Source organism: Acanthochromis polyacanthus, chromosome 3 (genome assembly GCF_021347895.1).
Source record: "Acanthochromis polyacanthus isolate Apoly-LR-REF ecotype Palm Island chromosome 3, KAUST_Apoly_ChrSc, whole genome shotgun sequence".
NCBI lineage: Eukaryota > Metazoa > Chordata > Actinopteri > Pomacentridae > Acanthochromis > Acanthochromis polyacanthus.
Window position 1 is genome coordinate 7,762,327 of NC_067115.1, and position 12,856 is coordinate 7,775,182.

Consider the following 12,856-nt stretch of genomic DNA (forward strand, 5'->3'; position numbering starts at 1 on the left):
ACAACCAGGTACTACAGCTAATCTGTAACACATTTTCTGACAGGCATGTAGAGAAAACAGCTTTTCTCCATCTGCTGCAGCAAGAGATATTCCACCCACTCCGTTAATTAAAATCTACAGCGTCCAAGCATCTGTAGTGACATTTAAGAACAAAAAACTCCAAACATCCTCTCTGAGTAGAGCTGCTTCTGTTGGCCAGCTGATATAAACCAAGCTGATAATAGAGTAAGATTCATACTTGACAAAACCGCAACAGTCAGGTCACCAAATGTCCTTTACTGTCTCATGAAGCCCAGAAATCCATATGTAGATGTGAACAATGAAGAAGAATCCTGAGCTTCAGCTAGAGTTTTTAGTCTGATTATCAGCTTTCCACACGTTCTGCTTTCAGGCACTGCGGCTCAGAGTTGATGAGAATTTGTTGTCATTCGCTTTCTTTCTAATTAGCATTGGGTAGCAAATGATGTCGACTCATCAAAATGACGCCCCATTATGCGGAGTAAGAGGAGAGGAGATAAATACGCACTGTTCAGAATATTCAGAGATTATCAGCAGCTCCTGGCAGCCTGTCAGACATTTTCAAAAGATAACAAGCAGCTAGAACATCTGCAGAGTTGTTGGACACTTATCTGGATAAAGACAGAACGAAGCTCCTGCAACATGTGAAAATGTGTATTCACAGGAAGTAGAAGAGCCACATCTAAAAAAAATGTAACTAATCATGAATTTAATACAAAAACAATCAATATATGTAATTGTGAGTTTACCACATGGACAGTCTCTTCTGGTGTCATATTTAGTTTCGGCTCCTTGGTGAGCAATTCATATTCTTGCAGCCTTTCAGTTTTAACATTTTAGTTTGTTTACACCACTGTTGTGTTCAGATAAAAACACCTAAGTAAAGTTATTATGAAGGCAGGTATTTCTCTAAAGATACCTCTGGAATTACACATGAAAGCAAATTTATATTAAGATTAAAAAAGGCACAAAATTTGTTTATTTTTGCTTTAACTTATAAAAATAATTTACTGATATTTGTTTTATTGGATGATAACAGAAAAATCACTCAAAAAGATGTTTTTTTCATTTTAGAAAGCATTTATCAGGATTTTATGGTAACTTTACCATTATTACTGTACTAAAAAGATCTTATGTTGGAAATACCTTTTTTTTTCCTATTTTAATAGAAATCCCAATATGTTTATGGTATTTTCTGTTATTTCAGAGATCATTTTTAAGCTTCCACCATATTCCTGTCATTTAAAGGTGGTTCAGGTTTAATGTTTACAGTAATTACCATGTCAGGAAATAATTCTGTTAAAAAAAATCCATAAAAAACATCAGTTTTACCTTCAAGACCTAAATATTGGGTGTTGAAATGCATGAGTTTTAGTTCAAAATGGAAAAAAAGATGAATTACCAACAACTCTGTTGTTAATTTCCATTTTGTTAAAGTGACATAAACAAATAAATATAAAACATATTACAAACAGAAATGAAAGAAAGGAAAAAACAAAACATGTATTTATAATTAACTGTAATTAGGTACACAACATAAAAGCTCTTTTTAAATAATGAGGAAAAACTTTTTTCATGTGGTGTGGTGGCTAATTAATGGTAACTCTGTGTGTTAACCGACAAAAGGTCTAAATAAAATTATAATTCTGTTTGGTTGATGAGCATGCCAGCATCTGTACCGGGCTTTGCAAAAGTTCTGTTACACTTGTTGAGACATTCACAAAAATTAACACAAAGATTTTTGGTGCAATAAGATAAAACTTCTCGGTGGCCACATTTCTGATTAATATTATCATTAACACATATATTGAAATATTTGGAAAATAAAAAATTATCTTATTGCACAAAAAAATCTTTGCATTCATTTTGCTTGCATTTTGCAAGTGTAGCCCGGTAAAATGTTTACCGCTCTGTGACAAAGACTGTATAAGTTCCTGATTACAGTTCATGCTCTGTGACCGAGAGCAGACATTTTTGTAGTTCAACGAGGCCATCAGGATGGAGATCAGTGTCAGGAGTCAAAATCCTCCAGTTAAATTTTCATATCACGTCAATAATTTAAAGCCTGTTAACGAAGAGTTTTAAGACCTCCAGTATTTAAGCAGCTCATGAAAAATAAAGAGTGAAAAGGGAGTGGGCTGCTCCGGTTATTTCAAACATTTAATCAGTAACTCATTTTATCTCAGATTGTGGCTGCAGGCTGCTGTTCTCTTCCTTTCTTGTCAGTCAGCAACGCACGATTTCAGTTGAATATTATAATGCTGGGTTTTTTTTTACTGAAGCTACATGGATTTAAAGGGATTCTAATTTGATAAGAGTTTATAAAATGGGAGGTCTGGAAACTTACTGAAGGATTTTTATATTTTCTACAAGAAAACATAAGACTTCATGAGTGTGTAATAACTCATATGTAATTATTTATTGTAAAAAAAAAAAAGGAGGTACAAATAAACAACAGGAAACATAAAATTGAATTAGGTTTATCCAAATTACATTAACAGGTAATATTAATGTCACTTTATGTTATATGCAAATAAATCATTTGATTCCTCTAAAATTAGTAATTTGCATTTTAAAGACAAGTCTACTTGAAGTTTTCTTCTTGAAGTATTTGTTTTACCAAATGGAACATGTAAAATGTAATTTTGTTGAGATTTTTTCTTCTTTTGTCTTTTTCACTCTATATTTCTACTCTGAGTGTAGTTGAAGCAGGAAAAAATAAATAAATAAATAACATTATAACATGAAAAAACTGCCAAGATGGCACCAGCTAGACATTGTCAAATTTTCAATCTTCCAGCGTTTCTGAACCACTCGTCTGTGACATTCTCTGCTTAAAATTTAAATATTTCATCAACATTATTTTATTCAATGTCTTTTTTAAAAAAAATAAATCACCAAAAACCGAGTATTTGTAAAAACCATATTCTGTAAAAAATAAATAAATAAAAATAAATAAACAAAATTCTGCACGCCTCCAAGCAGACAAAACATTCAGGAGTGCCCAACAGTCGCATCAAATAAAATTCATGGAGTTTTCAGCTGAACTTCAGGCAGTGTTTACACAAAGACGATAGGAGACAAGTATGAGGGCTCTGGAAAAAAAAAAAAACGTTACACATGGAGATTCCAGTTCATGTCAGTTTTTCAAACATAAATTGCCAAATTCAATCAAACTAAATAACTTTTTTTCTCTTTTTATGATTAGAAGTGTTTCATACTGCACAGAAGACATTTTAGAGATTCTGCTTTTACAGCATCACGTTAGTGTTAATGACTTACTTTTGGCATTTGCAATTTTTTGCCATTTTCTGGGAGAGCATTTTTGATGAAACATGTAGAATAAAGTGGCTTTGATGGAATTCTGTCATGTTGAGCTTAGATTTGGATCATTTTCTTGACTGAACGGCACGTCACAGACGACTAGTCCAAGGACTGCTGGAAAAGGCTGGCAATTCTTTGCTTTTACAGCTTCTGGCTGATGAATGCTGTCGTTTTGTTTGTTTGTTTTTTTCTTTTTTTTAAGATTACATGCCTTTCAAGGATCAGAGGGTTATTATTTTTTTCTTCAATTTTGATCTGTTATGTAGAAAATAGTAAACGATGATGAAAAAACCTTGAATGATAAAAATGCGTCTAAATGTTTGACAGCTACTGTTTACACGCTCGTACATGATGGATGAAAATCAGCAGGCAGCACTTCATCTTTCCCAGGCTTCAGATCACTTTTCTTCCACCACAACTCTCTGAACACACGTGTGCACTCGAACACTCAACAATCACGACTTCTTTAAATCATGCCATTCCTCAACACCCACTGCCCGCTTTTCCAATTACTTATTTTCATTTAGCAGATGCATTATGGGTAGGGAATGAAGGAATCCATCCAGTTTAGCCGTGACACAAATCGAGTCCTCTGGATCATGACGTCTGACTAACCAGTAACTGAGCAGAGCATTGTGTTTCTTCTGTTATGAAGTCAGAGTCAGAAGAGGTCGATTCTCCGTCTGATCTGAATCTGACCAGAGTGCAGCTTTACCTCAGACTCAGCTCTCCACATCTGCACCGTCTCTGGCTTTAAACTTGTAATATGTACAGAGCTTCAGTGTTTTCTCTGACAGAAAACGTCTTTATATGCATGAATCTGACCTCAGTTTGTCTGTTTTCACTGTATAAACTCCCTTGTGTTGGTTGGTAGCTGGTTTCCATCGACATGTGGTCACATCTTAACATCTCTGAGTTATTTCCCCTTTTTGACTGGAACTGTGCAGATCCAACCAGCAGGAAATGTTCCCTCAACATTTTTCTAACATTATCTACAAGCTCTAAAAGTGTTTTAGTGGTATTTTTTAATTTCAAATAATGTTCCTATAAGGTTCAAAGTTAACCAAGACATAAAGTGGATATTTGAAGGACATCGTCAGATTATTTACGGAAGAACATTCTCAAACCAACATTCAAAAAATGTTTTCCAGGTGTTACTAAGGTCTCAGATAATTTCATAAAACACTGTAGGAACATGACACACAAACAAAGGTGGAACATTTTGAGGATGTTTGGGGGATGTTGATGAGGTAGCACATCATAAAACGTTCCCAAAATGTTGCATGGTAGCAAAGGAAATATGTTCTCAAGGCAACATTCAGCAAACGTTCTCAGAAATCGGGGGCAATGTTGTCACTAAGCATTTTTACAGCATGTTTAGAGAACCGACCTTTAAGAAGAACATTCTTGGAACTAAAAAAGGAAAGTTACTGCTGAAAACATTACCAGAACATTTCGAGAACAAACAAAAGAAAAAATCTAGCTTGGTGGTTTTAGTTCGAAAAATTAAAACGAAAACGAAAAGATGCAGATTTTTTTTGCAGTTATCTGTCGGCTTACATTGAAATTAAACAGTTACTTAGAGAAAACCTGGGATATTAGAAAAAAGCCCTATAGATAAACTGCATGAAAAGAAAAGGTCATATTTTGGGTTTCTATGCTGTTGGAATTTCAGTCCCGCCATAATGAAGCCCCCAGAAAAACTTAAGCAACTTATAATTTTACATCCTTTTATTGTCTTGCTGTTGACCTGTGTTTATCATTGCACGTGTGATTATTTTCCTCTCTTGCTCTCCTTGTTTGTCTGTTTATGTAGCTTCTATGTAATACTCTGTACATCTCAGCACCAAAAACTGAGATTCGTCAGGCTATAACTTATAGTATGACACATTTTTCTACATTTTTCCCTGCTTAACTCCAGAGCTAAAGACCCATTTCAAGGTTATACTTCATTGTAAAAACTAAAGAAAAGGTTGTGAGTATTGAAATTTGTGGAGAAAATGTAGTCTACTGTTGTGGCAAAATCTAATCAGTGGTTTTCTTTCTCTGAATTGTGGCGTTTGTACAGATGTTTTTCAATCTCTACATGTTTCCTTTTGAGTCCTCTATCATTGCTAACTCGACCTATCCTTGACTGCATTTGTCTACAGTGAACCCTCCACACAACTCCCATGTAGGCATCAGTTCAGTATCAGTGGATGTAAATGAAGTATTCAAACTGAGCCTGGGCACCGCTGAGCGTCACAGATGGAGGTTAACAGACTGTGTGCGATGAGGGCAGCGTTTACACACATTATTGATGCTCCACATGTATGGCTTCATCTTCCTCTTCTCCTGACAACAAGATTAATGCGATTTCTTTATGCACCAAAAGAGAGGGAGGGAGGGAGCGATGTTCGAGAGAGAAAAAAAATGGACTGAAAGAGAAGAAGATAAAGGGCAGGAGTCAAAGAAAGACAAGTAAAGAGACAAATGAGAAGGCAGGTAACACGGGAAGCTGCGTGGATGGCGAGAGAACGAAAGCTGTTGATCAAAGAGTGATTGCGTTGGCGGCTGTGTTCGTAACCTTGAGCTGTCTCGTCAATTAAACGTACTTGAATTCATGAGGGCGAGTCAGAAGCAAAGAATTAGAGGAGGAGGAGGAAGAAAATGGTGGGAGAGATGGTCTGTAGCTGAAAAACTCTGCAGACAGAGGTCACTAAGAGAGGGAAAGAAGAGAAACACTGAGAAAAGTAATTAAAATACACAGATACAAAAATAAAAAAGGAAAAGACATAGCCTGGATGTAGCTGCAGCGCCTCGGGTGCAGCTGTCTCTCTGCATACAGGAGCACATTACAAATGAATAGTGCGATACTGGCATTTGAGGTTTGGAGAGGAGAGTGTTCTCTAATTAAAAACTACCCAAAGGGGCTATCTCCCTGCTATGAAACAAGTCGTTCTCCTCCTCCCAATCTCGCATCCATCAACTCCTCTCTCCCCACCGCCCGGCCTGGTAGGAGGCTTTAGCAATGAGAAAGAGCTGATTTGGGAATAGAAGTGAGAACAGACAGTGAGGTAATGAGCTTAGCCACTGTACAATCATGCAGTATTTTCAGAGTTTTTTTTGTTTTGTTTTTTTTTTGTGAGAGGGGTTGAAAAGATGCAGAAATGCAGAAGACAGTGCACGAGATCTGAGGGTATCGGCAACATCTGTGCAACATTATCACCCGGCATGCATGATTTACTTCACCATCAGCATCATGTTAGTGGCAACAAGTTTACACGCTATTTGCATGCATGTGTGCATCTGCACGAAGTAATATAGGTTGGAGGCCAAAGTAAACGAGCTTCCATCACTGCGGTGGCATCTCACTTGTAAACCTGTGCAATAAAGCAGTGGTGTAGGTGGAGAATACAAGCTCCTGAAAAACTAGGAATATCTAGATCAAGTTTTTTTGCCCATGATTCAATCTAAGTCATTTAATATTGAGTATCCGCTCAATAATATTATATTCAGCGACAGGCTGATTCTATTTTCCTAGATAATACACATTTCAACTACATTTAAGTTAATTAAATCAATCTGATGCATGTTTGACAACTGAGTAGTTCTGCAATGCATTACATTAGGTTAATGTTCCTGAAACAGCTTCTAAAATTCTAAAACGAAAAAAAATATATCAATGATTGTAGTGAATGACTTCTCGCAATCAGTGTTACAACATAAGATGAAATAATGAAGGTTGTATGTACAGTTCCTGTTACGTCCGTGGTCAGGAACTTTGTTGTAAAGCTCCAGTAGGACGCTGTCTGAAATGTAGTCTGAGAGTGTGGGGTGAACTGTGGCTCCATAAGCTCCAAAAATCTGTGAAAACCTGCTTCCTCTCTACGCATGTCAGAAAATGTCTTGCAGGTTAGCTTTAGTACTCGGTTGTTCCACCAGGTGGAGCCAGTAACAGTTTATTAGTGTAGCAACTAGAGAAGGCATCACTCAGACTACATGCAGTTCATGTTGGCAAGCAGAGAGCATTGAGAGGGATTAGCTAACAACAGGCACCATGACAAAGACTTATGTGATGCTTAATGACCTCCGGCTAGAACACATATGTTTGATACAAACTGGAATTGACTCGGACAATGTTCTTATATCTCAGGGACATATGGAACAGAGCTGACTTTTTGGCCAAGTTATGTTTCTGTTGACTAAAGCAGCAATGCTAGCTAGCAACGGACACCATGACAAAGATTTCTGTGATGTGTACGGACCTCTGACAACCAAGACAAAGTCTCCACATCCTAATGGCGTATGTGGCAGAGTTGTCTTTGCACTGTAAATCATGTCTAATTGAATGACAACAACAGCAAAAGGAGAAATATCCACTGTGCTCAACTTGTGCTATCAATGAATGTATTTTTGATTAATAATGCTGCTGGTTATTGATTAAAAAAACTGTTCAAAATTATCTTCTGCTAGCACCCTGTTACACCAGGTGGAGCCTCTTACTGTTTAATTCTGTAGAGACCAGAGGAGGCGTCAGTCAAAACTACAGACAGTTCATGTTAGCATTGTAGAGGTTTAGCTAGAAAATGGCACCATGACAAAGATTTCAGTAATGTGTACGGACCTCTGACCAGATCTCAAGAGTTTAAAACAAGCTGGCATCAACTAAGGCAGAGTTCCTACATCTCAATTCATGTAATGTCGAATTGCACAAATAAAACTGTAACAGAAGAAATGCCCACCGTGCTCAATTTGTGTTATCAATTAATTTATTTCTGATTAACAACGCTGCTGAATCCTGTTATACCAGCGTGTTACTGTAGCGACCAGAGGAGGCGGTCACTCGGGATACAAGTCAGTTCATGGCAAGCAGAGAGCATTGTGGGGGTTTTGGCCAGCAACAGACACAAGACAAAAAAAAAAATGTGATGCTTAATGACCTCTGGCCACAACCCACACGTTTAATAATTAGATTGGCATAGATCAGTTTAAAAATGATTCTGATATGTGTCTCCATGTCAGAACCTCCCTAATGCTGGCCACACCTTCTCCCTCCCTTGATGTTTCACATACAATAAGACAGATTAAGAGCCAACAAAAAAAAAGCCAGACACAATCCTTAGTCATCGCTAGCATTGTAAGATACAGTGAACTGTTTACAGGAGTGCCAACTGTCTCAACGGGAGGGACCCAGATGTGCTAACATGTACGTGTGGTCCGCAAAACGTAGAACAAAGAAGCTGTGATTACAACACAGACGAGGTCCAGACTCTGGATCTTCACATAGCAGATAGGTGTTTGCGTCTATTATAAAACTGTATTTATGTTCATGGCCTCACATAGTGCACTTTCAGACTTATCCAGTCACATTTACAAGAACTGTAACGCATTGATTTAAAAAAAAAAAAAAACTTTGAAAGTAGAAAAGCAGTCATATGGCTAAGGAACAGCCACAGTAATAACAGAAATATGCACAGTCAGCAAACCAAACATTAGCTTAAAATGAGTCACCATGAGCTACCAGTTAGACCAAAACCACTAAACAGTTACAGTGTGCTGAAACTCCAAAATCTCAGAGAATACTGAAATCTTACTGAACAACTTTTCACTTGTAAGACTGTGTTGTTTCTTTTCATAAGCTGCACAGTATTTATTTTCTACTCGGCAGGTTCACAATGAATATCGATGCTAATTTTTCTCACTGAACCAATTTCAGACTCGTGTTTCAGGTGTGAGTCACACCCAAATCCAGTGTCGCTACCCGTGATCGGTTTTCCAGCCACAAACACTCTCACACTCAATGAACCCGTCACCACCGTAACGATCAGCACAACGCAAATCAACCAGCGGATTATGGATATGGACGGATATGTGAAACTTACTCCACTGGAGGGTTAATGTCCTCCGTTTTCGTCTCGAAGAAGCGCAGAACCTCCTCGCTCTGAGAGATCTGAGGAGGGAGTCTCACCAGGGCCTGCAGAAAGACGGCGAGTCATTACAGAGAAAACAGCTGCAGATGACAGAACTGAACATGTTTGAAGTTAAAAGCTGCACTAATCAATATTTTTATATTAAAAATAGATCAGACGCTTGTGTGTAATAAAATGACTGTTTAATTGAATTTCAATCAGCTAAAAAGAAAATGATTTTTGCCGATAATTTTACCAGTTTGAATTTTTGAATATCACAGTATTACTCTGTTTGTTCATGTATTGTTTCTGGCTTTATTGCTGCCAGATTTTCTATTTTTTTGGCACAGGATTTTTATATTACAGTATACAATAAGCAGTGTTGTGTTGTGCAGTTTTTTCTCCACCTCCCACAAGCTGCAACAAACAAACAATTAATGCGGCTTGAATGCAAGCTTTCTTCTGGGGTTTTGGATGGCTTATATTATGACTAAGGTTTCACCATAATTATGAGGAATCCTGCAGACATTTGGCCTCGTCTGTGTGCAAGAAGTTGCTCTGTCTGTATATTCACAGACAAAGCCACAGCAGAGGCTCATATGTCTCTCTAAGCATGTATATTTGATGATCTGACTAAAGGCGTTGCGATGCTTCACCGTGAAGATATGCGACAACATACAGTCTGTACGGCCTTTTGCTGAAATCGCCGCAGTCCGAGCCGCCTTCATTTTTCATTCATCAGACCCGATACTATTGGAGGCGTTTGGGATTGAAGAGGCCAGACCTGCATCCTGAAATCTCCAGAGAGCAGATCCGGGTAATTACTCATCTTCTCTGTTGTTGTTGTTGGCCTCATAAACAGGATGTGGAAAGCGAACAGCGCTGCAGTCTCGCTACAGCAGCAACTGCAAATTCCTGTTTTCAAAAACCCGCACAGGCTCATTTCAGATGCTTTTCTTTTGGTCCCAATAACCGAGCTGACACTGTCGGTAACCCTTCCTAATGCAGGCCGATAATGCTGCTCCCTAATTGTGTGCACAGAGACAAACATAAAGAGCCCAAATCTGGTGTAACGGTGGACGAGTGCCAAGAGGAAGGAAGGAAGGAAGGAAGGAAGGAAGGAAGGAAGGAAGGAAGGAAGAGGGAGGAAAGGATCTGAATCCGGGATAAATTAAAAGAAACTAATAAGGGTGGGAGCAGGAGGCGATAAGGCGAGTTGCCCTTGAACTGCAGAAATTCAAAAAAAAGCTTTCAAGTTTTGTTTTGTTTGTGGGAAGGAGGCGCTAATTTGAAGTTTTTCTCCACAAACGAGGGGATACAGTTGCTGCTGACTTTGAAATAAGACAGTTTGATGTTGCACAGAGACTGACGAGCCCGATGCACAACGAGGTCGACCCTCACAGATGAAAACAGAAGCCTTCAGGAAAACAGAAGCCTCCAAGCAAAATAGACGCCTTCACAACTTCTCCCTGTCCTCAACTTCACGTCCCACGTTTTCAAGCGTGTGAAAGGACTGTATGGATGCGACCCCTGACCCCTGAGCAATTCCCCAGAGTTGGACGGCGGGAAGCGTGGGATGTTTACAGTGAAATGTCTTTACCCTGCAGTAGTCATCGATGAAACGCAGCCGCTTCATGGCCACGTCTCGCACATGACTCCTCCGGAACAGGATTTTGCCTGGAAAAGGGAGGAAAAAAAAATCAAAACAGAAGCAAAAGGTAAAGGAAAACAGAGAAGCCAGTGGGAAAAGAGAAGAGTAAATACCTGATACATGCATGCAGCGCTCGCTAAAAATACAACATCTGATGTAGCAGAGCAGTGATTTCTGGGTGTTTTACTCCAAACCAGCAGCAGGTGTCAGCACTGATCCCTCATGTTTTGCAAGGCCCCAGCTGGCCCCTCTATAGATCCATGACCTCTGTCTGTTTCAGGGCTTTTCTAAACAACTCTCAGGATATATACACACCAGGGTCATGCACTCGAGGCCTCAACCAACATTAATGTTCTATATCGCAGTCGCAGCAAATACATCCTGTTTCTGCAGAGTAAAGCAAAGATTCATGCTGTGTTTTTGCATTCTCTGGTGCTGTTTAAGGAACTGTTAGCACATTAGCATTACCATGATATGATTAGCCTAAATATGTTACTTATATTTAGCAAATAAAACAATATTTTCAGTGGGTTTGAGCTGTTTGGGGAAATTTGTCTGTTGGGTTTTGGCTATTTCAAAATGTTTGAGTTGAACTTTAAACTGACAATTTTCATATTGAATTTCAGCTGCAAGAATTTGATTTAAAGTGACCATTTAAGTGGTTGTCAAAGTGAAATATTTCACAGTTTTACCTCAAGTTGTATTTAAATTTCAACAAAAGCTATTCAGTACATATTAAATTTCACAATCAGACAGCTGCTTTCACTCCTGATGCTTAAGTTGGTGATTCTTAATATCCATACGTCAAATTTGGATTTTGTTGCTCATCTCCAACAGAAATATTGTCCTGCATTTTCCAGCGCCATGTGGCTTTGGTTGAGCCTTTTATCCTGAAATATGCAGCTGCAGACAGCCAGAGATGTTTGCACCTGGCACTGCTGCTGGCAGGAAAATCAAGGTTTTGTTTGTAAAAGTGTGAGTTGGATTGAGAGGAGGCTTGAGGAGAGATGGAAAGCAGTTACAGATGATGCTGGGGCCACAGGGCTTAAACAGAACGTTCAACGAAACAAACTACCGTAAACAGACGATTCCCTCTGCACAAAGGAACCTCCAGAAATCTACATGACAAACACACAGGTGCACACACAGACCACAGCACTGCCATCGATCACACCGTGCTGTAGGTTGACATGAACCTGAAAGTCAGGAGACACGAGCATCATCTCCAATCATTTCCACGCACACATAATCAAATGAGCCAATTCATGCATAACCATAAGCTGAGTCACATTTTAAAGCAGGCAGAAAATAAACATCTGGCAGACATGCAGCTGAGATCTGAAAGTCACACTTCGTGCCTGGTCAGCAGCAACACACACACACACACACACACACACACACACACACACACACACACACACACACACACACACACACACACACACACACACACACACACACACACACACACACACACACACACACACACACACATGCAGTACAGCAGGCATCAGTAACCAGCTCATATTGACGCCCCTGGAGTGCTGCTCATACATTATTAATGTGGGAGCCTGTTCAGATAACTGGAGCTCGGGAGCAGGCTATTACCTGGGAGAAACGGGATGATCCTCTTCTTCGGGTCTTTCTGCCCTCCCTCAATCGGGAACTTGTCGAGTATCTGCATCTGCAGAAACACAAGGAGGAAAGAACAGTTTAATGCCCAGTTCAGTTCAATATTTAGGGAATTATCTGCTTCGGAAGAATAAAAGATCAATATGGGTCTCGTGTGTCGTGTTGAACTGAAGCCAGGAGGCAATTAGCTTAGCATAAACACAAGCTGAAAAATATGCCTGCAAGCACTTCTGAAGCACACAGATTTTTTTTAATTTTTTTTTTTACATTTTAAACAAAATGCAACGTGTAAACTATAATGAGTGAGCTTTAGAGACTTAGCTTCCTCTGCTCCCATGCT

The 12,856-nt window shown here is 39.0% G+C and overlaps 1 protein-coding gene across 1 annotated transcript in view; it reads right to left on the reverse strand.

The window, feature by feature from the left end:
- LOC110963291 (SH3 and PX domain-containing protein 2A-like) overlaps window positions 1-12,856 on the reverse strand; it is a 132,390-nt gene that overhangs the window by 76,017 nt on the left and 43,517 nt on the right. Inside the window, 3 exon segments of the mRNA XM_051945512.1 lie at window positions 9,207-9,298; window positions 10,834-10,910; window positions 12,493-12,568. Coding sequence (XP_051801472.1) covers window positions 9,207-9,298; window positions 10,834-10,910; window positions 12,493-12,568 — 245 coding nt within the window.